At 45.1% G+C, this 26,255-nt stretch overlaps 1 protein-coding gene across 3 annotated transcripts in view; it reads right to left on the bottom strand.

Annotated features, from left to right (window-relative positions):
- SEMA5A (semaphorin 5A) overlaps positions 1–26,255 on the bottom strand; it is a 476,129-nt gene that overhangs the window by 92,103 nt on the left and 357,771 nt on the right. For all 3 annotated transcript variants that reach the window (XM_047864782.1, XM_047864783.1, XM_047864784.1), the window contains exon 12: positions 13,125–13,332. In XM_047864782.1, the coding sequence (XP_047720738.1) occupies positions 13,125–13,332 (208 nt within the window). The remainder of the gene's footprint in view (positions 1–13,124; positions 13,333–26,255) is intronic.

Below are 26,255 nucleotides of genomic sequence, written 5' to 3'. Positions count from 1 at the left end.
TCATTTCAATGATCAGTTCCATAGAGTAGAATTTGCCCTGTATATAAAGCATATCCCAAATTTCTCAATTTTAAGAATTTATTTTAAAGACACACAATTGATGTAATAACTTTTTTTTTTTTCAGGGAATAAGAAAGATGAGAATAAACCAAAGACTGTGTAAAAGACAAGAAAGTGAATTTTTGTATCTACAAGGTAAGATATTTCACGTATTGTCACTAAGCTCAGTGTAAGCAAATCAGCCCTCAGTAACATTGCCTGGGCAGATGTTTTGTAGGAAGTTTCTGGAAATCTGAAGACCCCTCACCTGTGAGACAGACCTGGACACAGGTGAGAATCAAGAACCTTTCTGCTTCCTGCTGCGACCTCCTGGCTGCGAAGGCACGTTCTGACCCACAGTGTCCTAGTCTTACTGAACCAGCCATTTTGCCGGAATGCCATAGTATGTATCACACGTCAGAATTCTGTCTGGGCACGATCCCACTTTCACAGCGGTGAGCAAACAGGAGGGAGCTACACTTATGTAATTATTCCAAGGGCCTGAATTCCCTTTCATTTTTTTTTTAATTTACTGTATATTTATTTTTGAGACGGAGAGGGACAGAGTGCAGGCAGGGGAGGGGTGGAGAGAGAGGGAGACACAGAATCGGAAACAGGCTCCAGGCTCCGAGCCGTCAGCACGGAGCCCGACGTGGGGCTCGAACCCGCAAACCGCGAGATCATGACCTGAGCCAAAGTCGGACGCTCAACCGACTAAGGCACCCAGGCGCCCCTTTCATGTTCCTTACGAAAGCAACACGACCATTAGACAAAATTCAAATTCTGAAAACAGGAAAATTCCACCAACTCCCTAACTTGGCCCTCCAGCCTCTCTTTGCAAATCTGCCTGCAGAAGTGAAACAAGGCCACAAGGTTACACAGATTTTAAGCTGTTTTAAATGAAAAGCCGCTTCTAAAAACATCTTTCTTCCGATAATGTTGACGGCTTGGCGCATTCTTAACATGCCACTTATCCCTTAAACTATTAAAAACTTCTCTATAAGCACAAATGCCCCTTCATTAAAAACTCCATTTATATATAAATGTTTTCCTCAGTCAAGATATTTCATACCGTGGCAAAATTCTGATGAGCTCTACCTTTCCGCTAAAGTGTACTTCCAGAAAAAACAATCATCGTAACTTATTACTTTGGGAAGGTAGGTCTTTCAAAGACACCGCATGCAGGATCACAGATGTCTTATTAATGTGGCCATATGAAGGTGGCTTTTCTTCACTTTGAAATGTGTTTTTGTGTGGATGAGGAGTCTTTGTAATAACAAATTTTCCTTACTTGGTTAATAACCTTAGATTATCCTCATTTGATATATTTCCTTGGTGTTTCAAAGTCTCTGATTTCAGAACATATGTTGGTCAGAATCTTAAGGTTTAATTTAAAAACACATTTATGGACGAGTACGTATAGAGCTAAGTGTATATTCACTGACAGGCCTTAGTTCTTGGAAAAGGATAAACTACTCTCTCTTTTCCAAGACAGTGATATTAATATTTAACTAAACTCTTCCTTTATTTATTGATTCATTCTGTTATATAATTTTTTATCAAAGTAGCTAACATATAGTATATACAGTGTGCTCTTAGCTTTGGGGGTAGATTCCCATGATTCATCACTTACATACAACACCCAGCGCTCATCCCAACAAGTGCCCTCCTCAATGCCCATCTCCCACGTTCCCCTTCCCTGCCCCCCCCATCAACCCTCAGTTTGTTCTTTGTATTTAAGAGTCTCTTATGGTTTGCCTCCCTCCCTCTCTGTTTGTAACTAGTTTTTCCCCTTCCCTTCCCCCATGGTCTTCTGTTAAGTTTCTCAAGTTCCACACATGAGTGAAAACATATGGTATCTGCCTTTCTCTGACTGACTTATTTCACTTAGCAAAATACCTTCCAGTTTTATTCACGTTGTTGCAAATGGCAAGATTTTGTTCTTTTTCATTGCTGAGTCGTAATTCATTGTGTGTGTGTGTGTGTGTGTGTGTGTGTGTGAACACACACACACCACATCTCCTTTATCCATTCATCAGTTGATGGGCATTGGGGCTCTTTCCATAATTTGGCTACTGTTGATAACGCTGCTATAAACTTTGGGGTACATGTGCCTCTATGAATCAGCACTCTTGTATCCTTTGGATAAATTCCTAGTCGTGCAATTGCTGGGTCATAGGGTAATTCTATTTTTAAATTTCTGAGGAACCTCCACACTGTTTTCCAGAGTGGCTGCACCAGTTTGCATTCCCACCAACAGTACAAGAGGGTTCCTCTTTCTCCACATCCTTGCCAACATCTGTTGTTTCCTCTAAACTCTTCCTTTAAATTTTAAAGTGTGCAGTTATGCTATTTGCTAATTTGAGTAATAGGGAAAAGAGGTGTATTCATTAAAATCTTCTCACTGTATTTCTACAGAGTGGGAGCTAATTACTGAGTATAATCTCTTGCATGTTAGATTATCTAAGTATCAATGACTTTATCTGACTTGTTACTGTTACACTAATTGTCATTAGATCAGCTTATTTTTTATCTTAAGAATTTTGGCCATATTAACAAAGTGCATTCATAAAACATGGGCTTTTAAAAGTGTCCCAATCATTCCTTCATTTGGTACATACTTAGGAGCACCTGCCATGAGCCAGACTGAAAATGGTGGGGGTGCCAGGGTCAGCAAAGCAGACGCAGTCACTGTACCCACAGAATTTATCATTTGGCAAAGGCAATAAACACTAATCGACTACACTGATACAACAAGAACCATAAGCAAAGTAAAATCCCAAAGGAGAAGCCCTGTTTGGATGGAGGGGTCTGGGGTCAGGAAATACTTGACTTAGGTGGCATTTAAACTGAGACGGATAGAAGTGATCCATTTCACATAGCTTTGGAAAAACAGGACATTTGACAGTGAGGTGGATGGACACTTTGGTGGGAGGGAATTGGAGAATTTAAAGGCAGATAAATGGAGGCTAGACTTTGATTGGAGCTTGAGGAGTGGAATGGGCAGAGCCCAGAGCCCCGTTCAAGGCAGCATTTCCCAGTAAGTGCTGCAAACTTTAAAATACTGGGCAAAAACCATGTGTCAAATACCAGTACTTATTTCTATGATCATCATGATAGTAGTGGGATCGGTGGATTTCTCTGTTCATGAATGATCTTTACCTTAATTTCTAAAACAATCTGAAGTATCTTATTCCTAATGACCGATGTCATTATATACTTCAGAATCTGCTTTTCAAGGTTGGCATGAAAAACACTGTCTTACTAGAAATAAGACTGAAAAAAAATTCTAATTAGACAATAAGCTGCTTGAGGAATGCATTGTAAGACACCGACACGTCCTTGAGTTGGTAAATCCAGCTGGAACACATCTTTTCTCCAATGAGTACCTCTGTGAAATTGGAATGATAATAATCACCTCACAGGAAATGTTTTGAGGATTAAGTTACATCACGTAGTAAATAACAAAGTTATTTTGGGGGTGGAATACATACAGTTATTCCAATTAATCCCTAGACATCATTGCATATTCTATGATATCGACTTCTGGGGTGTTTGAAAACACTCTATCCCAAAAATACTAAACGTGTAAATGCCGTGGGCTCTTTACTTAACCAGGCAATGTGGCACACCACAGTGTATTGTAGTAAGTGGTACAAAGTATTATTTTATTTTATTTCATTTTATTTTATTTTTTAATGTTTATTTTTGAGAGAGACAGAAACAGAGTGTGAGCAGGGGAGGGGCGCAGAGAAAGGGAGACAGAATCCGAAGCAGGCTCCAGGCTCGGAGCTGTCAGCACAGAGCCCGACGTGGGGCTCGAACCCATACACTACGAGATCATGACCTGAGCCGAAGTCGGATGCTTGACCCACTGGGCCACCCAGGTGGCCTGGTACAAAGATTTTAAATACACATTTGGACAGATTCACAACGATTTTTTGACTACCTAGCATAATGCCATGTGTCGAAGACCCAAAGACCAGGAAGGAACCTGGGGTCTCGTGAGGGAGGAAGAACCGGTTCATGAACGTTGCATAACATAAGGAGGGTTAACTATTAAGTTAGAAGCTCAGACGGTGGGCGCTATAGGAGTCAGAGGAGAGAGAGGTTGGCCAGGAGAGTTCCAGGGAGATGTCATGTGTAGGCTGGCTCTTGAATGGAGTTGGAATTTAGACAAGTGAGAACAGTCTCCCTGGTTATGATGGCCCCAGGAAGGATGACAGTCATGTGCATGTGGCATGATCGGGAAGATAAGCAGAGCAGCATGGCTGGGCCACGGTTTCCTTAAGGCTCCCAGAAAGTATACGGATGTGAATAAAGTGTTGGGGTTTTGCTTAGGCAAGAAAAATGTGGTTGTACTGTATAGCGTGTGTCAAGCACCAAAAAATCTACTAGAAGATTAATTTCTAATTCCCAAGAAGAACTAAGACGGAACCACACTGTAATGGCATTTTTAAATTTAGGACACATGCCAAGTAAACCAAGATATAATTACTAGTAAAAATACACGTTTATACTCATTATGTATCACTTGCTAAAGGCATTTAATAGGAATTCATGTTGCATGTTATGATTTGTAAATGAAATTAGTGGCCTAGAATTTCAATTAGTTACAAACTTCTAATACATCGAAAACCATTCCCTATTGACTTATCACTAAATGACATTGATTCAACACAAAGATGATTTTTTACATTTAAATTTGCTTTTAATATGAAATTAGAATAATCAATATGTATTGCCAGTAATACTAAGTGGACGGTTTTTAATTAAAGTCGTATTAGGTTCACAGAACACTCAGATTTTCCTGAAAAATCTGTTTTAAAACTGAACAAGATTGGGAGCGCCTGGGTGGCTCAATCAGTTAAGTGTCCGACTTCGGCTCAGGTCATGATCTCGCGGTTCATGAGTTAGAGCCCCATAACGGGCTCTGTGCTGACAGCTCAGAGCCTGGAACCTGCTTCAGATTCTGTATCCCCCTGTCTCTCTTCTCCTCCCCTGATTGCACTCTGTCTCTTTCTCTCTGAAAAATAAATAAACATTTTTAAAAAAATTTTTAAAAATTGAATAAGATTGATACACATTTTACAGTGAAGCATTTTGGGAAAATTGACAGTAAAAAAGAAATAGTTATAAGAGTAGAGGGTATCTGAAATAAGCAAGCCGAAAGTGCTTCTGGAATCTAGCAATTGTGATCAACTTGGGACATCAGCCGTTTAGAAACTGTGCTCCCCTGGGTTACGATAATACGATCACATTAAAATATTTGACCAAGAAAGAGAAGAAAAAAAATGTACTCACACTCTTATGGTTGTGGAGGCAGCCCACGGCCTCTACAACCATAAGAGTATGAATACATCTCTGCAAGACGGCGTTCACCTACGTTCTTTGCTTTTGTGGTGTACCTGAACGAAAATGCGTGTTTATATCATTGCCAAAGGTGGACCTGCCCTAAAGCCAAGGAAACTTAAACTTCTTCACTTCGTGAAATTCCCTAAGGACCTGAGATTGGTCTTAATCATTCTTCATAATTCGATATCCTTTTCCTTACTGAGGACCACTATCAAACCATGTAAGCTTCAGACCTCACAAAACTACGTTTCTCCTTGATTATTACAGAGCAAACCGTAGTACGGTTTATGTTTTGTAAATTACCAGTCAAGTTCACGTATGCTCTTGTTCTACCTAGCATATATTAACTGTTCATTTTCCAACCTGCCTAGGACCTGGGGGTGTTAACTTGTGATTTCACTTAAAAAAAAAAACAGTGCTTCGGCTCAAGCCCCTCTGACGGGGTGCTCTTCAGAATGATAATTAGATGTTGGTGAATGTACTTCGTCTTTTTCAACTATTTTTTAAAGCTATAATGAAGGCAGACACATACTGCTGTTCTGTTTCTTTCAGTTACTACCATATCACGCATATGTCTTCACAGACATCATTTAATAGCTTCAGGATAACCCACAGCGTGAGGACTCCATTGAATAAGTAGATTATAATTTGGTGATGAATTCTGTTAGTATTAGGAAGTTAGGATTGGAACACTGGTTGTAATTCAAAAATAGCTTAAAAAATAATTGGACAGGGAGGGCAGGCTCGAAGATCGGGTCCTAATATAATACAGGATCAGACTTTAACGATAAACTGATCTGGGGACAAAGTCTCAGGTAACACTGAGGCCCCGTGGCTCAAAGCCACAACAGATCTTCGGGAGCTTTTATTTATGCCAGAGTTACTCTTTCGACTCTGAGCCCCATGAAGACAGGGTCAGGGATACTTCTTCGTCTGTCATCCCACGCTTAGGGGCTTGCTTGGTGCTTGGCACCTACTGAGATCAATAAATAGACTCTGAACGAATTAATGAAGGAAAGTACAGTCTTTAGAAGCTAATCCAAAGTCAATGCAAACAAAAACTCAAGGCGTTGAGATTTGGAAGATCCTAAATTCGTTTCGAAGGGAGGCTATTTACTTTGGAAAATGAGCACATGTCAAAATTCCTCCCGCTTGCTTATGTGATTCATAACTGAATGGCTAAAGTTGTCTTTCTGGAAGCCCTCAGGGGAATCCTGAAATTTCTCTCTATACATCGTATGTCTCTCACCAAGCAGACGCTGTCTGTAGAAATATTTAATTAATAAAGGTGCCAGCATATTAACTCCATGTCTCGAAACTTTGCCCTTCCAAGCAATGAATGTCCTGCAGTAACCTAATCTCCATACTAATTTTCTTAATGAGTGTTAATTTCTTTAACTAAATGACATTATTACAAACTAAATGAATTCAGAATGGCTAGATACCCATTCACAAATGGAGCCAATCTCTTTCCTAATGGTTCCACCTTTCCCTCCAGTTTTACAAAGCAAAACGTCAAAGGCACCTCTCTTCTGTTTTATATGTAGACTAGGATTCTCCCGGCTTCCACCTTTTCTTCGCTCCCCAGTAAGTTCTTATAATAAAGCAAAAGTGAAACAATAAACACCTAAGGCCCAAGGGTTTCCATCCTTTAGCTGATGTCTTGCGTCACTACACCTTCCCGTAAAAGGAGTTTTAGTGTTTCACAAGAATTTAGGTTTACTTTAGAGATGACGAAGTAAAAGAGGGAGGAGGGGGAGAGGCAGTGTCCATTTGTAAATCGGGTAAGTGTTTACTGAGCCTGTGTTGGGCTGGGCACCATACTGGAAGCTGCACAGACCCGGAAAGACAATGCCCAGCTTTTGACACCTGGTGCGATGGGCTGAATGAAGCCTGGACTGCCATGCGGTGCTCAGACTTCTAGTCTCTGTTCTAGCCTTGACGATTCTCACGCTATTCCCTCTGTGATTCGGACCAGTCCTCATCTATAAAACGTTAACCCTACAACAGGTTGACAAACGTCAACCCTACTTGACAGGTTTGTCTTACCCCACAATTGTGGTGGGTGTCAAATAAAAAAATAAAGAATACGTGTCTGAAGAGAAGAAAGCGCCATGTTATCCAGAAAATATTAAGGTATAGAGTTAATTCATGCAATTTAATAATTTAGTAAATTTTACAGGTAATTTTATAAACCACAGTATATGACGAGTGAAGGTACATTGATTCATTCAAAAGGCATATATGAGAAAATCCGAAACCAGGAGTCGGCAAGTGATAGCCCATGGGCCAAGTCCAGCCTGGCACCTACAGTTTTCCTGAAACACAGTGCAGGGCAACACTGTGCCCCGGCACCCTGAGGACCTAGGCGCAGCTGACCTAACTTTGGCGGGACGCTGAGTGATCGTCCCCATCGTGGCACACGGGAGGATGGGGAGGAGCCGTTACAAGGCCACTTGCCTCTCACTGCCTTCTGTCAGGGAGGCCGTCATGAGACTGCTTCTCATTGTCTCCCAGGTTCTAGTGAGGGCGAAGGCCTCGTGCCCCCCCACCCTCACCTCCACTGAGGTACAGGTACAGGTTCTGAAACCGCTAAGCCGTAGCACAGCTGGTTGCTTTGCAACATGGCGCCCCGCTTCGATGTTGCGTGCTGATCCGTCCCTCTGCTGTGGCACCATCCAGTGGGACAAGGGGCATGGGTAGCTAACACCTCTTCTGCGCTTACTTTCCTGGTAACAAACGGCACCAAACAGCGAATCCTTCCTTTGCCCGACGGATCTGCCAGCCTTGCTGACACACGGCCACGCTCACGCCGTACGGTCTGTGGCTGCTTCCATGCTACAAGGGCAGGGCTGAGTAGCTGCAATAGAGACTGTGGAGCCTGTGAAGCCTAAAGCATCTTCTCTCTGGTTCTTTACAGTTTGCTGCCCCACTGATCGAATTGCTGCACAATCCTTAAACTGACTTGCAAGTCTGAATCAAAGGCCTTCCCATCACAACTCGCCTTTCCTGAGGCTGAAGGGTGCCAATGAGCTGGGCCAAGTGGAAGGCCACAGTATTCCCTGGGGAAGGCTAACGGCCCAGGTCCTGTGATCACTCGTTCCTTCCTGAAGTACTGAGATGCGGACTCCCTCAGCTGTCCGCCACAGTCTGTCCCCCTTCAGGTGGCAGGTTATGACTTTACGCTCGTATTTACATGAGACTAAGGTAGTGCAGGTCTTGGCTGTTCCACCCTTTGTACTCTATAAAGACCTTTCCCGACTTCAAAGACCTCACGCTGCTTTGGGGAGACCTGACCTTGTGCCAAGTGCATATGACGTGGCCCATGGGATGGCATCGGCTTACCTACCTTCCACTGTCACCCGCAGTACCCACATCCGGGCCTGTCAAGGTCCCCACGTTCTTCAAAAGTCAGTCAGTGGTGATTCACTTTAGCAACCACAGGCATATATATGGTAAATAAATCCTGGAGTACAAAAGGCTACACAAGAAAAGGAAAAATTTCTCTTGCACTTCACATGCGCAGAGGGAACCACCCTTTCTGATAAGTTGACTGTGTCATTCACATCATTTTCTCATGCTATTCACTAAATGGTTATGCAAAAAAAAAAATTAAAAAAGTGAAAATCAAACAAAATCTTTTCGGTCATTTTTTTGAGGTTGAACTTGACTAAAATGTATTTTTTAAATATTGTTCTACCAAAATAACCTTCCAAGGAAAACAGTGACATCTCGTTAAAAACACAGTGCTGTTTGTTCCAAGTTACAATGGGTGCAGAGCTTGGGAACACACGGGCAAATGGGGTGCCTGCGTGGCTCAGTTGGTTGGGCATTCGACTTCGGTTCAGGTCATGATCTCAACTGTCTGTGAGTTCGAGCCCTGCATCGGGCTCTGTGCTAACAGCTCAGAGCCTAGAGCCTGCTTCAGATTCTGTGTCTCCCTCTTTCCCTGCCCCTCCCCTGCTCATGTTCTGTCTGTCTCTCTTTCTCTCTCTCTCAGAAATAAATATTTAAAAAATGAAAAAAAAAAAAAAGAAAAACGAACACACAGGCAAGCTCTTTTTCCAGCCTCCCCTGAGGCTCTGGGATCATCTCTAGAAGTGGAGGTGGAAATTCACTGTAGAAAAAGCAAGCGGGTATCAAACTTCTGGGATGCTGGGTGTTGCCTGGTAACAAGTATAATAGAGAAGAAAGAATGGGAAGGGGCCAGGGCTAAACTGTCATAGTGGACATGTCTGAGTTCATGCCCTTCTCATTAGCTCCAGCGCTCAGAGACACATGTGATCCGTGCCATGGCGTAACTGGTTCCCACTGAAATCTGATCCTTGAGCTGAAGTCTTCATTGTCCCAGGGCAGCACAGTGAACCCAAGAGAAAGCCTGAGCCTTGGAGGCCAAGTCCCAGCCCTGAACCTGGGCTTCATATCACACGATGTATGTGGCCTTTGGGCACGATCCAAAAATCGGAGCCACCGTTTCCTCCACTGAGAAATGGAGATGATGGGTGACTTAACTCTCGGGGTGTAATGGCTAAGAGAAATGATGAGGAGATCTAGGACAGTGCCAACGCGTGGAAGTGTATCAATATCAATTATAAACATTTTAGCAGACGTGAAACTGTGCACTGCCTTTGAAAAATAGACATTAAAAAATTTCTTAATGTGAATATGATTTGGAAGGAGACAGGTAATTTAGTTAAGCTCCGTTTCTCTTGCCAAACACTATAAAACTCATTTATGAAATTGATTTTTCTAATAACAAATGAAATTACTTATATTCTACTATGGAAAATATATTTAACAAAGAAATACTCAATCGTTACTCCATTGGTCGCCTGTTCCTACTCAACGTACTTCTTTGGGCATATGTCTAGAAAATTAAAATTGCTCGTCAAAAAACAAAACAAAACAAAACAAAACAAAACAACCTTCCCCCTAATTCACCAAAAAAGAAACTAGTCACGTAGATACTAGTGTCTGAAAAATGGACAAAAAATGGAGGTTTTCTTGTCTTTCTGTGGGAAGGGGGTGGCAAAGAACACACTGGAAAGAATCCACAGAAACGCTTGGGTTTAAGTCTTCAGATTTTCTTCTCTCAGATGGAATACTTAAGGGTCAATCACAGTCTAACCCATTCTGAGTGTGGGGACACAGAAAAGCACAATCTATCAGTTTAGGATAAAGCTCTAATCTCTCGTGGCTCTTCTCTGAGAGGGCAGACAAGTACACAGCAGGAAGATTCTGCTCTGGATATAACTGTATGATCTTCTCCTCCCAGGAACATGATGAACACAGACAAGTGGCCTTGTCGAGGGAGCCGGGAACGCCCCCCGGGCTGCCGTGCGTGGTGGTGGCCAGCTCCTTTGGTTTCCTGATTGGGCTCCACAGGCAGCCACGCAGGAGACGAGGTGGGCATGATGAGGCCTTGCTTCCCTGACTTGATGCAGAACTTAGCTTCCGATGTCGCACTTATACGAGGAGCCGGGCTATTGTAATCCCCACTCGATGAGGCAAAGCACCACGGAAAGGATGTGGTGCCTCCTGCATCGCAAGCCATGAAGTCTCATTCTGGTCCCCAAAAAACACCCTACAGACAGCACAGGCCTGTGTCTTCCTGTGTGTTACCCTGTGTCCTGCCCACGGAAGGCCGTTAGAGCTCAGGGCTTCCTGGCTGGAAGACTGGCACCCTTCCAGGGGCATCCTAACTTGTGACGTGCCTGTTGGCAAGACGCCAACCCTTCCCGTCACCCACTGACCGTCGGCAACTGGGCAGAATCATTCCTGTGCCACGTTAGTCTTGCAGGAAACACAAATCAACAAATTTCAAGCGGCCAGTGGTTAACGTTATAAAAAGACAGCTGCTAATAAATATCACTATTTGTTATTATCGCTCACCATAGCATCGTTGTCGGGTAGAAAACCCTTTAATATTATTCCTCAACACTCTGATACCAAAAGAGGCACCACGTAATATACTCCGTTGTCTAGAATCTTCTAGAAAGGAATCTTGTGGTGATTTTTATCATACATAAAAACTCTTTCTACAAGGGGATACCCACCGTGTATGTTTATTTGTTTAAATTTAAATCCAAGATAGCTAACATACAGGGTAGCAATGGTTTCAGGAACAGAATTTAGTGACTCATCACTCCCATGTGACACCCAGGGCTCATCCCAACAAGTGCCCTCCTTAACGCCCATCACCCAGCTAGCCCATCCCCCCACCCACCTCCCCTCCAGCAACCCTCAGTTTGTTCTCTGTATTTAAGAGTCTCTTATGGTTTGTCGCCTTCTGTTTTTATCTTATCCTTCCGTCCCTTCCCCTACGTCCATCTGTTTCGTTTCTCAAATTCCACACAGGAGTGAAATCATACGGTATTTGCCTTTCTCTGACTGACTTCTTCCACCCAGAATAATACACTCCAGTTCCATCCATGTTGCCACAAATGCAAGATTTCATTCTTTTTGATCGCCGAGTAATATCCCGTTGTAATACATATGCCCAATCTTCTTTGTCCATTTTGTAAAGGGCCCTGAATTTTCAATGGTATACATTATACCGTTTAAATCTATAGCAGTTTGCCTGTGTTGAATGTGAAAGTGAGGCCTAAGATACTTTAGTGACCAGGTCAAGAAATAGCACAGGCATGGGGCGCCTGGGTGGCGCAGTCGGTTAAGCGTCCGACTTCAGCCAGGTCCGTGAGTTCGAGCCCCGCGTCGGGCTCTGGGCTGATGGCTCGGAGCCTGGTGCCTGTTTCCGATTCTGTGTCTCCCTCTCTCTCTGCCCCTCCCCCGTTCATGCTCTGTCTCTCTCTGTCCCAAAATAAATAAAAAATGTTGAAAAAAAAATTAAAAAAAAAAAAAAAGAAATAGCACAGGCAGCCTGCACTGTGACTCCCAGTCTCTGAGCTCCAAAGCTCATGCCATGGGGCACCTGTTGGGGAAAGAATGACCTGTGTATGGTACCTGTGAGCGGTATACGCAAACAGTCCGTTTCTACGCCAGATCTGCCATGACGCGCTACGTTGGGGGACGGAGTTACTGAGATCGCGGATCCCTAAGAACGTATGAGATTGTGATTTCCCCAAGGGCGATCTTTGGTTGGGGGGCAGAGCAGTTACGCAACGCTCCAACATTAAAGTGCTGGTCAAGCGTGTAGTGTGCATAGTACCTGACGGTCTCTTGAGCACTTTTCTAAACTGAGCCTCAAAGGCCACTGTGGTCCCCGTGGGCACCCCATGGCCAATGAGAGGTGAGTAGGAGCAAGGAAAGACGTGACGGCACTTGTGGTCCCCTGCGTCCCCAGGACTTCCTTCTCCTTCCCTCCTCCCAGCCTGTAGGGTCCTGGAGCCTCAGGAGAGAGCCGACACAGGGAGATGGCCCCCGGGGCGGGGTCCCACATCGCTCCTCCTCAGGGGATTAGCTCTGGGCCGACAGGACGCACTTGCTACCATGCTCTGCCCGCTCCGTACATATATTACATTACACGTATCCCGATCAAAGCAAACTTGCACCGGCCCGATGCAGGAACACCAAAGATCTGGGTCATCACGGGGGAATTTCTCTTAACCTGGGCCGATGCCTACAGGTGTCACCAATCGGCTCTCCGTCCGGAGGCACCAGGGGGTCGTTCTCATGCCCGCAAAGCGGTTTGCACCAGCACCCCGCGTCCTGGGACGGCGCGGGGCTCGCTAGGATGCGAAGGGCCGGGGCCCAGCCCGGGGCTGGCCTACCTGCGGGTTCGGTGGAACTGGCACCTCTTCAGCGGGATCTTGGCCACGTGCTCCTGCAGGCCCACGAACAGGGCGCTGCGGCTGTGGAGGAGCTGCAGGCTCCTGATGGGCTCCCCCCGCCGCTCGGGGAAGAGCTCGATCTCCTCCAGCAGGCAGCTGCCGGCAGCCGGGGCCAGGGGCGCCCGCACTTTCTTTATGGTGCCGTAATCTGTGAGGGCAACAGGGAAGGAGGCAAAGGGACAGAAGGTCAGCGGGCCTCGCCGGCCACCCAGCAGCGAAGCCGCCACGCGTCTCCAGCCCGTCCGCTCGCACAGTGTTCCAAAGCGCTGACGGGTGCGCTCGGGCCGGCCCGCGTCCGACTCCGGCTCAGGGCCTGATCTCCCGGTTCACGGGTTCGAGCCCCGGGCCGGGCGCTGTGCCGACAGCTCAGAGCCCGGAGCCCGCTGCATGGATTCTGTGTCTCCCTCTCTCTCTGCCCCTCCCCCACTCCTGCTCGTCTCATTCTCTCTCTCTCTCTCTGTCAAAAGTAAATAAAACATTAAAACCTTTTTAAAACAATGCTGACACCCGAATCCCACCCCGGACCTCTTCAATTGCCAGTGCCGGGTGTGGGGCAGGCACACCGGCTGTGCCGTGGCTCTCAGCTACCGGGCAGCCAGCGGTGACGACCGCTCGGCCCCCTCAGCCTCGTCCACGTCCAAGTCCAGACACCCAGCGTGCAGTACAGCTACCTGTGGCTCCCGGTCGCCAGCTCTGCTCCATCCCGTGGAAACCGTCAGATGAGAGGAATCCTCAGGAGACTATCTCGGATTCCTAGTGTCCGAAAGAGGTGCTGGCCTGCACCCCCTCCACGCCCCCTCCCCACCCCTGCAGGGAAGACACAACACGCCCAGGGCAACAGCAAAGGATACCTCCTCCCCTTCCTGCCTGGGAAGTGCATCCTTCTCTGTCTCTCTTCCTCCTCTACCCGGAACACCTCCTTCCTCTTTCCGTCTAAAGAGTGCCCTTTGGGATGCCTTCTCTGTCTCGCAGTCCCGAATTCTCCTCTCCTGGACAATGGAATGTCTGTTTCTGGCCCGGTCTCTTCCCCGCCCCAGGTTTTCCGGTCACTGCGTGTTTGTGCTCACCTACACCTAAGCTTGGCTGTAAGCACTGCCTGTGAATCAGGCATCTCCCCAGACCGGCTGCAAAGAGCACAGAGAGGAGGCCTCTTAGCCGGCGAGAGTCACAGCACGGCCAATACCACGTATCAGGACGCAGACCTGAAATGTGTGCTAATGTCCCCGGCGTGCTTTGGCGAAGGCCCTGGTGCCAGCCTGCAAATCAGGGGGCGAGACAGCAAACCCACCAGAAGTACTCCCTAAAGCCATCATTAAGCTCCTCAAATCAACCCATCAGCATCCTGAGTCTCAAAACATTATAATTATCACCCTGAAAATACAGAAAATGAGGCTAAGAAGTTATTCCAAAACCAGGATTAAATCTTCGGCTTTGAGGCTTCCCATCAATCCGTGAATCTCAAGAACAATTTGGACAGGAATATTTTCAGGTTTCCATTCCTATGGAAGTGCTCAGAGACTCAGAATATTTCTTTTAAAGAGAAAAGATATGCACAGACATATGTTACCCTGAATTTATTTTTAAAAGTCTCTCTGAAACATCTCCAGTGAATACTTACTGATTACGAACTGACTTCACAATAACATATGCAGCCTTAGTAAACCACGGCTTAATTTTATTTTGAGCTATCTGGATAAATGTGTTACTTCCGAAAAAGTTCAAGCATAAATGGAATTACGCTATACGTTGGGAAGATGAAAAACACAGTGCCTGTCTTTGAGGGAAGAGAGAGAGAGAGAGGGCACAAGCCTACACAACAGGGCCACAGACATTCTAACGAAGGAACATCTCACAGACTTAAGTGTGCAAGAAAACTTGTACGTCTTTACTGCAAAAGTCAACCTAATTTGGATGCGGTGACCACAGTCCCCAGCTGGTGGGAAAGTCAACGCCAGTGACTCTGGGGTCTTCCTGCCCTGCATAGAGAAAAGCATCAACAACCATGCACAGCACCGAGGCACGGTGGGGGCAAGATGGGAGCTTCAGGGAAGGTGACTTCAGTACAGAGATGTCTCAGCCACAATACCCTGAGAGGAAGTCCTCGCCAGCAGATGGAAGTGCCAGCCTTCCCGTGGAGCAGTGACAGGCACGAGCCATCCTTTGGGACGTCATGACAACAGAAGATATCGTCCGAGCCAGAGGCCAGGAGGGGGTGCCAGGGACTGCCACTCCCCAGCGGGCAGCAAGGCGGGTAGGAGGGCTTAAGTGAGAGACCCTTGGGATGGAACAAGACTCGTTTATAGCAATGGAGGGAGGGGGTGGGGGTGGGGAGAGGGCAAAGGAGATGGGAGTCCAGCAGAAAAATCACCATCTTTGGACCGTTGTCACAGTATAGTCACGGGAAATGTGGATTACAGAACAAAAATGCTATTCAACAGTTGAACAAAGGCTCCTGCTGTTTATTATTTCTGCTGTTGATAGATTGCTAGTCTGAGAAACCCACCCAAAAGAATAATAGTTCAAATGTCAACATGCTCACATGCACGCTGAGTTTTTTTTTTTTAATTTTTTAAATGTTTTTATTTATTTTGAGAGAGAGAGAGTGGGGGAGGGACAGAGATAGAGAAGGACAGAGGGTCTGAAGCCAGCTCTGTGCTGACAGCAGACAGCCCGATGCAGGGATGCGAGGCTTGAACTCACAAACCGTGAGATCGTGACCTGAGCTGAAGCTGGACGCTTAACCCACGGAGCCATGCCGGCACCCCAGGAACCTCTGCTTCTGTGAAGCTCTTCCTTCCCTGGCCCGCGCCTTGTTCTCGCTCCGGGCTCACACACCTGTTACCTTGGTGCGGAACGCCTTCCTAACGCAGAACACTCACCGTCCTCTCCTACGTCTGGAGGGAGCATCAGGACGCGCGTGCGTGTGCCTTGGATGCTCTGCACAAGGGGCCACCGGGGCAGTGAGTCGCCGTGGGCCGTGCATGGCCTGAGCCCTCATCTCAGGCTCCCTCGCACCTCCACCTCTCTGCGCCCGAGTCACGGGGGGCACCTGGGGCTCTGGGGGCCCAGGAGCACCCCAGCCCCGCACATACAGGTTCTCCACTTAACATGGCTTCCCGGCCGGCTTCCTCTTTGTGTCCTTGCTCAGAAAGCTGGGAGTCTTCTCTCTCCCCTCCACACACAGCCAAGCAGACCCCTCCTCCTGGGGTGTCTGGGAGGCCCGGGTCAGGGCGTTCTGTCACCATTCGTCTTTCTGCCCGTTTTTCTCTGCCCATCCCCCCCCCCCCCCCAGGGGAAGCCCTCTCTTGAGGGCACGATTGGATCTCATTCTTCCCATCTTCAAGGCCACGTTCTTTTCCTTTTTTAAATGAATGGCTGAATATCATCATTGTGTGCCGAAACATTTTTATGGGGACGGAGAACACACTGTGTAAGTCTAAGTTGTACACATGCTGCTTTGAGGCACTTCTATAATCATGTTACGGGGCAACATGATTACCCCGTAGCACAGCGTCCGCTAACACCTCTATCATGTCACGTGATGTCATCCCAAACAGATACGTTTCGAAATACGAAATGACCCTGGAATTCCGAAGAAGCTGTCTCTCCTTCGAGCACATTAGAACAAAGAAAAAGAAAACCTGGGTCATCCTGCATCTCACAAAAGAGAAGGGACGGGCCGAAGGAGCGACGTCTCTACATCCCACGACACTGATGTGACCCCGCTAGTCTCGGCAGATTTAATCAGGAGCTGCCACTGGAGTGGTAGGCGGCGAACAGACCCTCGACGCCGCCTCACGGTCCAGACGAATGTTCTCTCCCAGTTACTGGACACAATGGCCAAAGCACGGGTACAAGGATGTGGCAAAGCCATTGGTCTCTTTCCGAGGCAGAAAGGCAGAGCCTGGCCCATGAGAGAGACCACTGGGCAAACAACTGTTTTGTTCAAAAAACAGGAAGACCCTGGTCAGTCCCAGAGAGCGCTTAATTTTTTGTTGCTGTTTCTGCTTTACAACATTTATTACGGTGTACTGACTCATCTCCTTGATTTGTGGGTTTGTACGCTTGACCTTGAGCACCACGGGGAGAAGATACTATGTCAGTTCTGTCCTCTGACGTGTGCAGAGTGACCACTGATATGGCCTGTGCACAAGAAGATAAACACACACCAGGCGAGAGGCCCACTGATGGGTGAGGGACAGAATGGGAGAAAGAAGGAATGAGAATGTCATCATCCGTGCATCTGCTGGAAAAAATCCTGATTAATATTTTTCCCATTGTGGCCGTTAATGAGAGTTATGTTATCAGTCAGGGTGAAGGGCAAACAAGAAACATTATTTCCCCAATAGGCATAGATTTTAGCTGAAAGTGTCATAAACTAAATGGGAACGAAGAAAACCATTTTAATTGGTTTCATCTGATAAAATATTAACTCTGAAGATTTGCCATTAAAACTAAAACCATATATACCTTCGACACACTGAAAATTCAATACGCTACTCAAAGTGAGTTACGGGGGGGGGGGGACAAAAATAAACAAACAAACAAACAAAACAGATGCCAGTGTCAAAAGTTCAGAAATAACAGAAGTAAAACCAATGACTCACCGAAGTAGAAATCAGTAAAAATTTACTGTGCACACACCAAAAGGACAGTGTGCAAACCAGGGCACTTGGACCATTACACGGTCTTGTTATAAAGCAGCTTATGTAGTGGGAAGGTAGTGACTTTCTTCTTCACAGTGATTGGTTATTACATTAGAATTTTCTTAAATAATAAGCCATTGGTTAGCAGTCACCTTATATCAACCTCGGGAAACAGTTCAAGCTTCCTTAGGATTTTCAGAGGCGTAAGCAAGAAGTGACCCAGGTCAAGTTAGCCTTGCAAAACAAGCAAATTAAGTTTTGTTTGTATGACTGAACTGGTTTTATCTGCTTGGGGACTTTTCAAGATTAGTTTGCATTTGTCTTTTATTTTAACACAAGAAATACATACAACTTTCTCGATCGTTCTTGGAAATTCGACAATCAGCAAGAAAAGAAAAATCTGGCACTTTCAGCCAGCTGTGGCTCAGGTCCCCAGGGAGCTAACAGCACACACGCACACACACACACACACACACACACACACACACACGACTGGCACTGCCTTGCCACAAACTCTCCTAATAGCTGCTTCTTCTGGAAAGTGTCAGCTACTCATTCTGTCATGGACCCCAATTTGAAAGTCACAGTTTTGTAGTTTACTCTCAAATGGAAAACTGTGCACACGGTGAGAGACAGAGCTCCTGCAGGATTTTGAAGGTCGGATCAAAGCTGATAGTATGGCTGTTATTTGCAAGACACGAATAGTCGTAATCACATGGAAATTTCATTAAACATGGCACCAAGTAACTTACATTTGCCTCCTTTCAGCACAACAGACAGCATGCGTATACCCTAGGGGGTTACCAGATTAAATAAAGGATGCCCACTTAAATTTAAATTTTAGATAAACCGTGAATAATTTTTTTTCGCATTGGTATGTCCTCTTCAATAGTATTCATACTTTACCTGAAATTGAAATTTAAGTGGGCATCCTGTGTTTTCATTTGCTAACTCTGGCAACCCTGTAACACCCACATTTCATCTGATCATCTCAGCAAGATAGTTAAGATGTAGCTGATACACGTGACTCCTGAATAGCACAGGTTTGAACTGACTAGGTTTACTTGCGTGTGGATTTCTTCCAGTAAATAACAGTACAATGAATATAATAAATATTGTATTTTCTCTTATGATATTTTTTAAAGTTTATTTTGAGAGAGAGACAGAGACAGAGAGAGAGAGGGAAAGCAATAGCATGTGGGAGAAGCAGAGAAGGAGAGAGAGAATCCCAAGCAGGCTCCACACTGTCCACATGGAGCCCGATGTGGGGCTTAAACTCACAGACTGCGAGATCATGACCAGAGCCGAAATCAAGAGTTCGACACTTAACCGACTGAGGGCCCCAGGGACCGCCCTTATGATTTTTCATAGTAACATGTTCTTTCTTCTGGCTTCCCATATTGTAAGAATAAAACATACATTACACATAACACAGAATATGTGTTAAGGACTGTTTATGTCATCGATAAGGTTTCCAGTCAGTGGCAGGTGAGGAGTAGTTAACTTTTTGGGAAGTCAAAGTCACACGTAGGCTTTTGAATGTGCAGGGTGTGGGTGCCCCCAGCCCCCTGTTATTCAAGGATCCAGAATATATGCGTGATTATTCTTACTTTCTAGATGAGAAAATGGGAGTTTCAGAGAGTAGAAGAATTAGTACGTATTTTTGATAAGCTGTATTTTCCAAGTCCTCTAAGGGATTCAGACATGAAGTAAGCTTTCACTTCAATGCTGATGAATGAGATCAAAGATTGTAACAAATAATTCCAAAGTAAACATTAATTAAAAAAGCTACTGCTAAAGAAGCAGTGTCATGCAGAAGAAGATGGCCATTGAGGAGGGCACTTGTTGGGATGAGCACTGGGTGTAGTATGTAAGCAATGAATCACAGGACTCTATCCCCAAAACCAAGGGCATGCTGTATACGCTGTATGTGAGCCAAAAATAAATCATATTAGAAGAAGAAGAAGAAGAAGAAGAAGAAGAAGAAGAAGAAGAGGAGGAAGAAGGAGGAGGCGGAGGAGGAGAAGGTAGTTTTACGTAGATTGTCTGCCTTCTCTTTTTATTCCATGACCTTGTCTGCAAGTCATAGGAACCTGACCAGTTGGAAGGTAACAAGAAGAGAGTCAACATTCTGATCCCATGGGAGCTGCTGCCTGATGCCCACTGGGGGGACACGCACAGGTGGCAGCTGCTTCAGAAGGCACGTGTTCCCCTGGGCACCAGGACCACCACGCCAACCTCCCATATGCACATGCTGACGTGGGCGCAGCGGAGCAAACACAATGACTGACATGCCCAATCCTTTACGCGCCATCTGTCTAGGGAGGCACGCGGAGCCAAATTCAAGTACGTGCCTACAGATGAGCAGAAGCTGTAGATACACTTAAAAGGTGGTATTTCTGGCAACACGAGAAAGGGAAAAGTACCCCAAGAAACAAGGACCATGCAAGGTACTGTCACCAGACCGGACCTCGCACAAACAAAGGGCTTCACTAACACGCTTGCCAGAGGTAACGGTAACGCTCCAGGGCATAAATCATCAGAATGTGCATCCAAACAATCCCTAGTATTGATTCTTGCCGGTGACTAATGAAGCCATGGAAGATCAGAAGTGAGTCTGATAGCGGGTAGAAAATGCAGGGGTGAAATTGGATTACTGTAATAACAGAGATATTCATTTCGACCTCCATATTCTGGGCCATTAGGAAAATTACCAAAGGAAAAAGCAAAGACTGTAAATAAAATGGCTTACCGAGGTAAAGTTGGAACATCATCACAGGAAGGAAGAATAAATTCAATTTTAAAATGAACGAGGGATTGCTGGGAGAAAATATTTATGCAATACTTATCAAAAAACAGGAGTGTAACTTGAAAAAGATATAAAGAAATTGCCCCAAAGAATAACAGGCACAAGAGATGATCCATGAGGGGCATCTGGGTGGCTCCATCGGTTAAGCACCCGGCTCTGGATTTCGGCTCAGGTCATGATCTCATGGTTAGTGAGTTCGAGTCCCATGTCAGGCTCTGTGCTGAGAGCCCAGAGGCTGCTTGGGATTCTCTCTCCCTCTCTCTCTACCCCTGCCCCACTCTCATGCATGCTCTCTCTCTCTCTCTCTTTCTCTCTCTGTCTCTCTCCCTCCCTATCTCTCTCAAACTAAATAAATAAACTTAAAAAAAAAAAGAAATGATCCATGAAAGCCTGAATCTCGCTCCCTCAGCCTTCACCCCACAGGAACTGGGGTGTGTGCTCTACAGCAAACCAGCTATGGAGCAGTCCACAGGAAAAGTAAATGAAACAAGAACAAAAACAAACAAAAATAAATGTGTGTGTGTGTGTGTGTGTGTGTGTGTGTGTTTTACACAGGAAATAAACAAGTATTTTGGTTTCAAAGAAAAAAAAATATATCCTTAGAGTGGAGTGTGGCAGTAAAGAAAGTTTCCAGGACAAATTCTTAGCGCATTTCCTGGGGACAAGATGACCTATTCATGGGACCTGGGAAGGCAGCCGAAATGATTTCAATCCGCAAAACCTTCCAACACTGATGCCTGCGAGTGGGAGCTGACAGAGTTTGTCTGGACCAACGCCATCCAATGGCAATATATTACAGTCCACATAAGTACTTTGAAGTTTTTCTGGTATCTACCTTAAACAAGGAAAACCGACAGGAAAACAGATGAATTAATTTTTATTACTTATTTGTATTTATCCCAATGTATCCAAAGTATGATAGTATATAAAATTATAATATGTAATTAATATATTATTGAGATATTTTGCATTAAAACTTTTTTTAATGTTTATTTTTGAGAGAGAGAGAGAGAAAGAGAGTACGAGTGAGGCAGGTTGGGGGGGGGGGGGCTGGTGCAGAGGGAGAGGGAGACACAGAGTCCGAAGCAGGCTCCAGCCCCTGAGCCGTCAGCACAGAGCCCGATACGGGGCTCGAACTCGTGAACTGTGATTATCATGACCTGAGCTGAAGTCGGACGCCCAACCAACTGAGCCACCCCGGCGCCCTATTTTGCATTTTTTTTATACTAAGTCTTCAAAATCCAAGTTCGACTGGGACCAGTCACCTTTCAGGTGCCCAGTAGCTATTTGGTGCTGTAGCTATAGCCTTGGGCAGCCTGGGGATGCACCAGGCTCTCCTGGTGCTGTCCTGGAGATCCAGGTGTCTACCTGCCCCCCCCCCCAAGATAGTCAGTAAGTTCATGAGGGTTCACTTCATCCACAGTATGACAAGCCCTGTTGGGCTGCATTATACACTTTGAATCTTGCCATATGATTTCCCTTGAATAAAGGGCTCCCATCCACAAATGTCTAAAAAAATCACAGCACTGGAGCAATCGTTTCCTACTGTGGTAAGATAACCCAGGTCCCCAAAGGTTAACTAATGGCTCTGGGACTAAACCTGGCCCTTAACTCCTCATCTCCCCATTTGGCATCGCTCAGCTGACAACTTACCACAGGCAAGTGACAGATGTCCTGTGAGAGAGTATGCAATCACTGTCGGGTCAGGTCGGAAACCTATGGATTGCCACAAAGCAATCAAACCATTAGGGAAGGTTCTCCCTGCTCTTCGTTTGCTTGGTAGGGTTTTCCTTTCAACTAGGGGTCAAGCTCGTCCCCGTTCTTCTTTGGAGTGTAGTTTCTGTATCACTCTTCTGAGAAAATGAAGGACCCTGAGGACCTTCCAAACAGAAAGAGTATGGGTGACATCATCTTTTAGGATCCGTGGTTCGAATAATCAATGTTACAGCTAACGCACAGAGGAAAAAAAGAAACTAACCAAAATTAAAGTAGCAAGGAATGAGAAGCACAAATGTATAGCTTGATGTGTAAATAGGGAAATACTGGCCACCTTCACTTTCCTAATTCGGTCCATTTTCTGAATCCACGTGGATTCAGACAAGTCCGTGTGGGAGAACGCGAGAGACCCCATTGATAGGGCCACCTCTCATTGCAATTGGCCTTCTACCATCATGTTTTCCGAATTAAAATTCCAAATGGTCACAGGATGTTAGAGATGGAAGGAACCTACAACAATACTGCGAATTTTGCAGGCGAGGAAATCAAAGCCCAGACAGGCTAAGTGAGTGCCAAAGTTCACTCTTGGGCCAGAGTTTAGAGCCTCTTCATACCAATCAAGTGCTGGTTAGTTTTGTCCTAAAAGTAAGGAAGGGATAATATGCAATGGCTGTAACGGTGCATCAGTATCAGCATGGCTGATGAGCTCCTAAAAGATCAGGGGGGCTGATAAGCGGTGTGTGAAGCGAGAGCAGTTAATCAAGACAAAGATTAAGCTATGATTTAGAGGTCTGTGCTTATCTTATCCTAGAATTCAGTCCACAGATAACTGATGTATAACTGGTGCCAAGCCCGGAACTGATCTGACTTCTCCATCAGGCTTTGGGCTCTCACTTCCAAGAGCTCAGGACACAAACAAGAGAATAATCTGATGAAAAGGGTTATCTTTAAAAAAGGGGGGGATTTGGGGCGCCTGGGTGGCTCAGTCGGTTAAGCATCCGACTTCAGCTCAGGTCACGATCTTGCGGTCCGCGAGTTCGAGCCCCGCGTCGGGCTCTGGGCTGATGGCTCAGAGCCTGGAGCTTGCTTCCGATTCTGTGTCTCCCTCTCTCTCTGCCCCTCCCCCGTTCACGCTATGTCTCTCTCTGTCTCAAAAATAAATAAACGTTAAAAAAATTTAAAAAAAAAAAAGGGGGGATTTAAGGTGACAAAAGATATTTAAGCCAAAAGAATCTCACAGTAAAAATAAGACCCTGAAACCACTGTTTGCTGTAGGTCACGTTCGCTCTGTGCAGTGTAAGCCCTACTACACATCACTCAGCTATGCTGGTTGAGAATTGGTCATATTTTTAACTTTGGGGGAAAGTAACGGACGTTTTTGTAACTGTCAATGTTCACTTTTCTCACTAATAAGGACTGAATAGTTTTAATGAGATTCAATTTTGCGTCTTGATAGAGATGGAAAAGCATAACCATCTCTCCTTTGCTATGAAAATGGGTCTTAAAAGAAGATAGGGAGTATTATGGGCTAAATTGTGTCCCCTCAACATTCATGTTGAAGTCCTAATTCCTAACACCTCAGAATGTGACTATATTTGGAGACAGGGCCTTTAAAAAGGTAATTAACACACAACAGGTTGTATAGGGGGAGGTCCCTTCTCCAGGATGACTGGTGTCCTTGCAAGAAGAGAAAAATTAGGATGCAGACATGTGCATCCACATGTGAGGACGAATCAGGAAGACGGCCGTCTGCATCCCAAGGAGAGGACTCTCCGAATAAAACAACTTTGTCAACACCTTGACCTTGGACTTCCACCTCCAGAAATAAGTGGGCAGGGCGGGGGCGCGGGGGGGGGCACCTGGGTGGCTCAGTCAGTTAAGCATCCGACTTTGGCTCAGGTCATGATCTCACCGTCCATGGGTTCGAGCCCCGCATCGGGCTCTGTGCTGACAGCTTGGAGCCTGAAGCCTGTTTCAGAATCTGTGTCTCCCTCTCTCTCTGCCCCTCCCCTGCTCACGCTCTCTCTCTCTCTCTTAAAGACAAAAATAAACATTAAGAAAGAAAGAAAGAAAGAAAGAAAGAAAGAAAGAAAGAAAGAAAGAAAGGAAGAAAGAAAGGAAGAAAGAGAGAAAGAAAGAAGTTTCTGTTTGTTTAGTCTACCCAATCTGCAGAACTTGTTATCTTCGTTATGATGTAAGCTGGCACAGGGACTCCATGTCAAGAGTAGGATATACAAAAATAAAAAATAACAAAAAAAACCAGACTCTCGCCCTTCAGATAATTTGCTTAAAGCAATTTCAAAACTAGACCATGAGTTATTTTTCCACATTCCCTTAAGAGGTCATGATTGAAATTGAAATGCAAAGGCACTATAAATTATAGGTTTGACTTGTATGATCACAATGTAAGATTCATATTAGTTACAGCCTAGTATTTTCAAATACTGCCATTTATTTCACTTAATCCCCTATACGTTTGATCCCGGGCTAGTAAAGCAGCAAGAGAATGATATAGGACATGGAACATTGTGAAAAATGGATGCATTTTGATAAGCATTATAAAATAATTCATACAGACGGTGCTGTTACTCACGACCTTTATGCTAAAGGCTCTCCTGCTCTTTGGGGGAACATCAGAGAGAAGGAAATGAGCACTCAAGAATGAACTTTCAGGTACCTGAGGAAAAGGGCGCTGATTATAATGAATTTCTTTTTGAAGTATTTCTAGAACTTTAGTCTCACCAAAATTTCAAAAGTTTATGAAAACACACCTTTTTTTTTTTTTTAGGAAAGAAGGCAGGAAGGAAGAAGGGAGGGAGAGAGGGAAGGAAAAGAAAAACGTGGTCAGCTCAGAACAGTTACGACTGCTGTAAATAAAAATGATCATTTTTGAATTTTCATGCTTGCATACGATCAGACAGCCTTCTGCAATTCACTAAAGCCTGAACAATGAAACAATTAAGCTTAAAGTAAAATGCCTTATGCTCTACGTGTAGAGTGGCTTTAATTCGATGAATTTGAGAACACTGAACACTGAAAAAAGTGTCAGAGAAATGGATTCTTCTTAAGAACAGCAGCCTGGAGGCACCACCCAGGCTCAGTCAGTTAAGCGCCCGGTTCGGCTCAGGTCATGATATCGCAGTTCGTGAGTTCGAGCCCCGCATCGGCCTCTGTGCTGACAGCTTGGAGCCCAGAGCCTGCTTCGGATTCTGTGTCTCCCTCTCTTTCTGACCCTCCCGACTCGTGTTCTGCCCCTCTCTCTCTCTCTCTCAAAAATAAACATTCAAAAACAATTAAAAAAAGAGAGAGAACAGCAGTCTGAAGCATTTCCAAAACACACAATAAATATATATTTCCTATAAGGTAAAAAAAACTTAAAGGGTGGAGTTATACATAATTTTGTGTTTTGTAAAAAAAAAAAAAGTCATAAAAAGCAAAGAAAGGGCTGGTTCAGAAAAATGTGGAATAAAGATGCAAAGATTATTTATTGCAAACCATTGGATGGTTAAATGTAAGCCTGACTCCATTCTCCTCTTGTGACATCTCAACGTGTTATCGTATTTTAAGGGAGTTTTCATTAGTGAGCTTGCTGTGTGCTGAATCCAGTACAGAAACGAAACCCACGAAATGGACACAGGGCACTTCTGACAATGGTTACCTGCGACTGGGCTGGAGATTCACTGTGGACACTAAGACCACGAACCTGGAAAGCTAAATTACTGTCTTTCCAATTGTGCATTTGACTCTATTTGATTCTCTGCCACTGTTTCCAAGAGACATTTTATTGTTTTGTCTCATCGACCCAGAGTTGCCGTGGAGTAAAAGAAAACCTTTTGTATTTGCATCCATTACTGTTCCAACCATTATCAGTGAAGTAATGATGAAATGCCCTCTTCCACT

Source organism: Prionailurus viverrinus, chromosome A1 (genome assembly GCF_022837055.1).
Source record: "Prionailurus viverrinus isolate Anna chromosome A1, UM_Priviv_1.0, whole genome shotgun sequence".
Lineage (NCBI taxonomy): Eukaryota > Metazoa > Chordata > Mammalia > Carnivora > Felidae > Prionailurus > Prionailurus viverrinus.
This window is presented reverse-complemented; position numbering and strand designations above follow the sequence as displayed.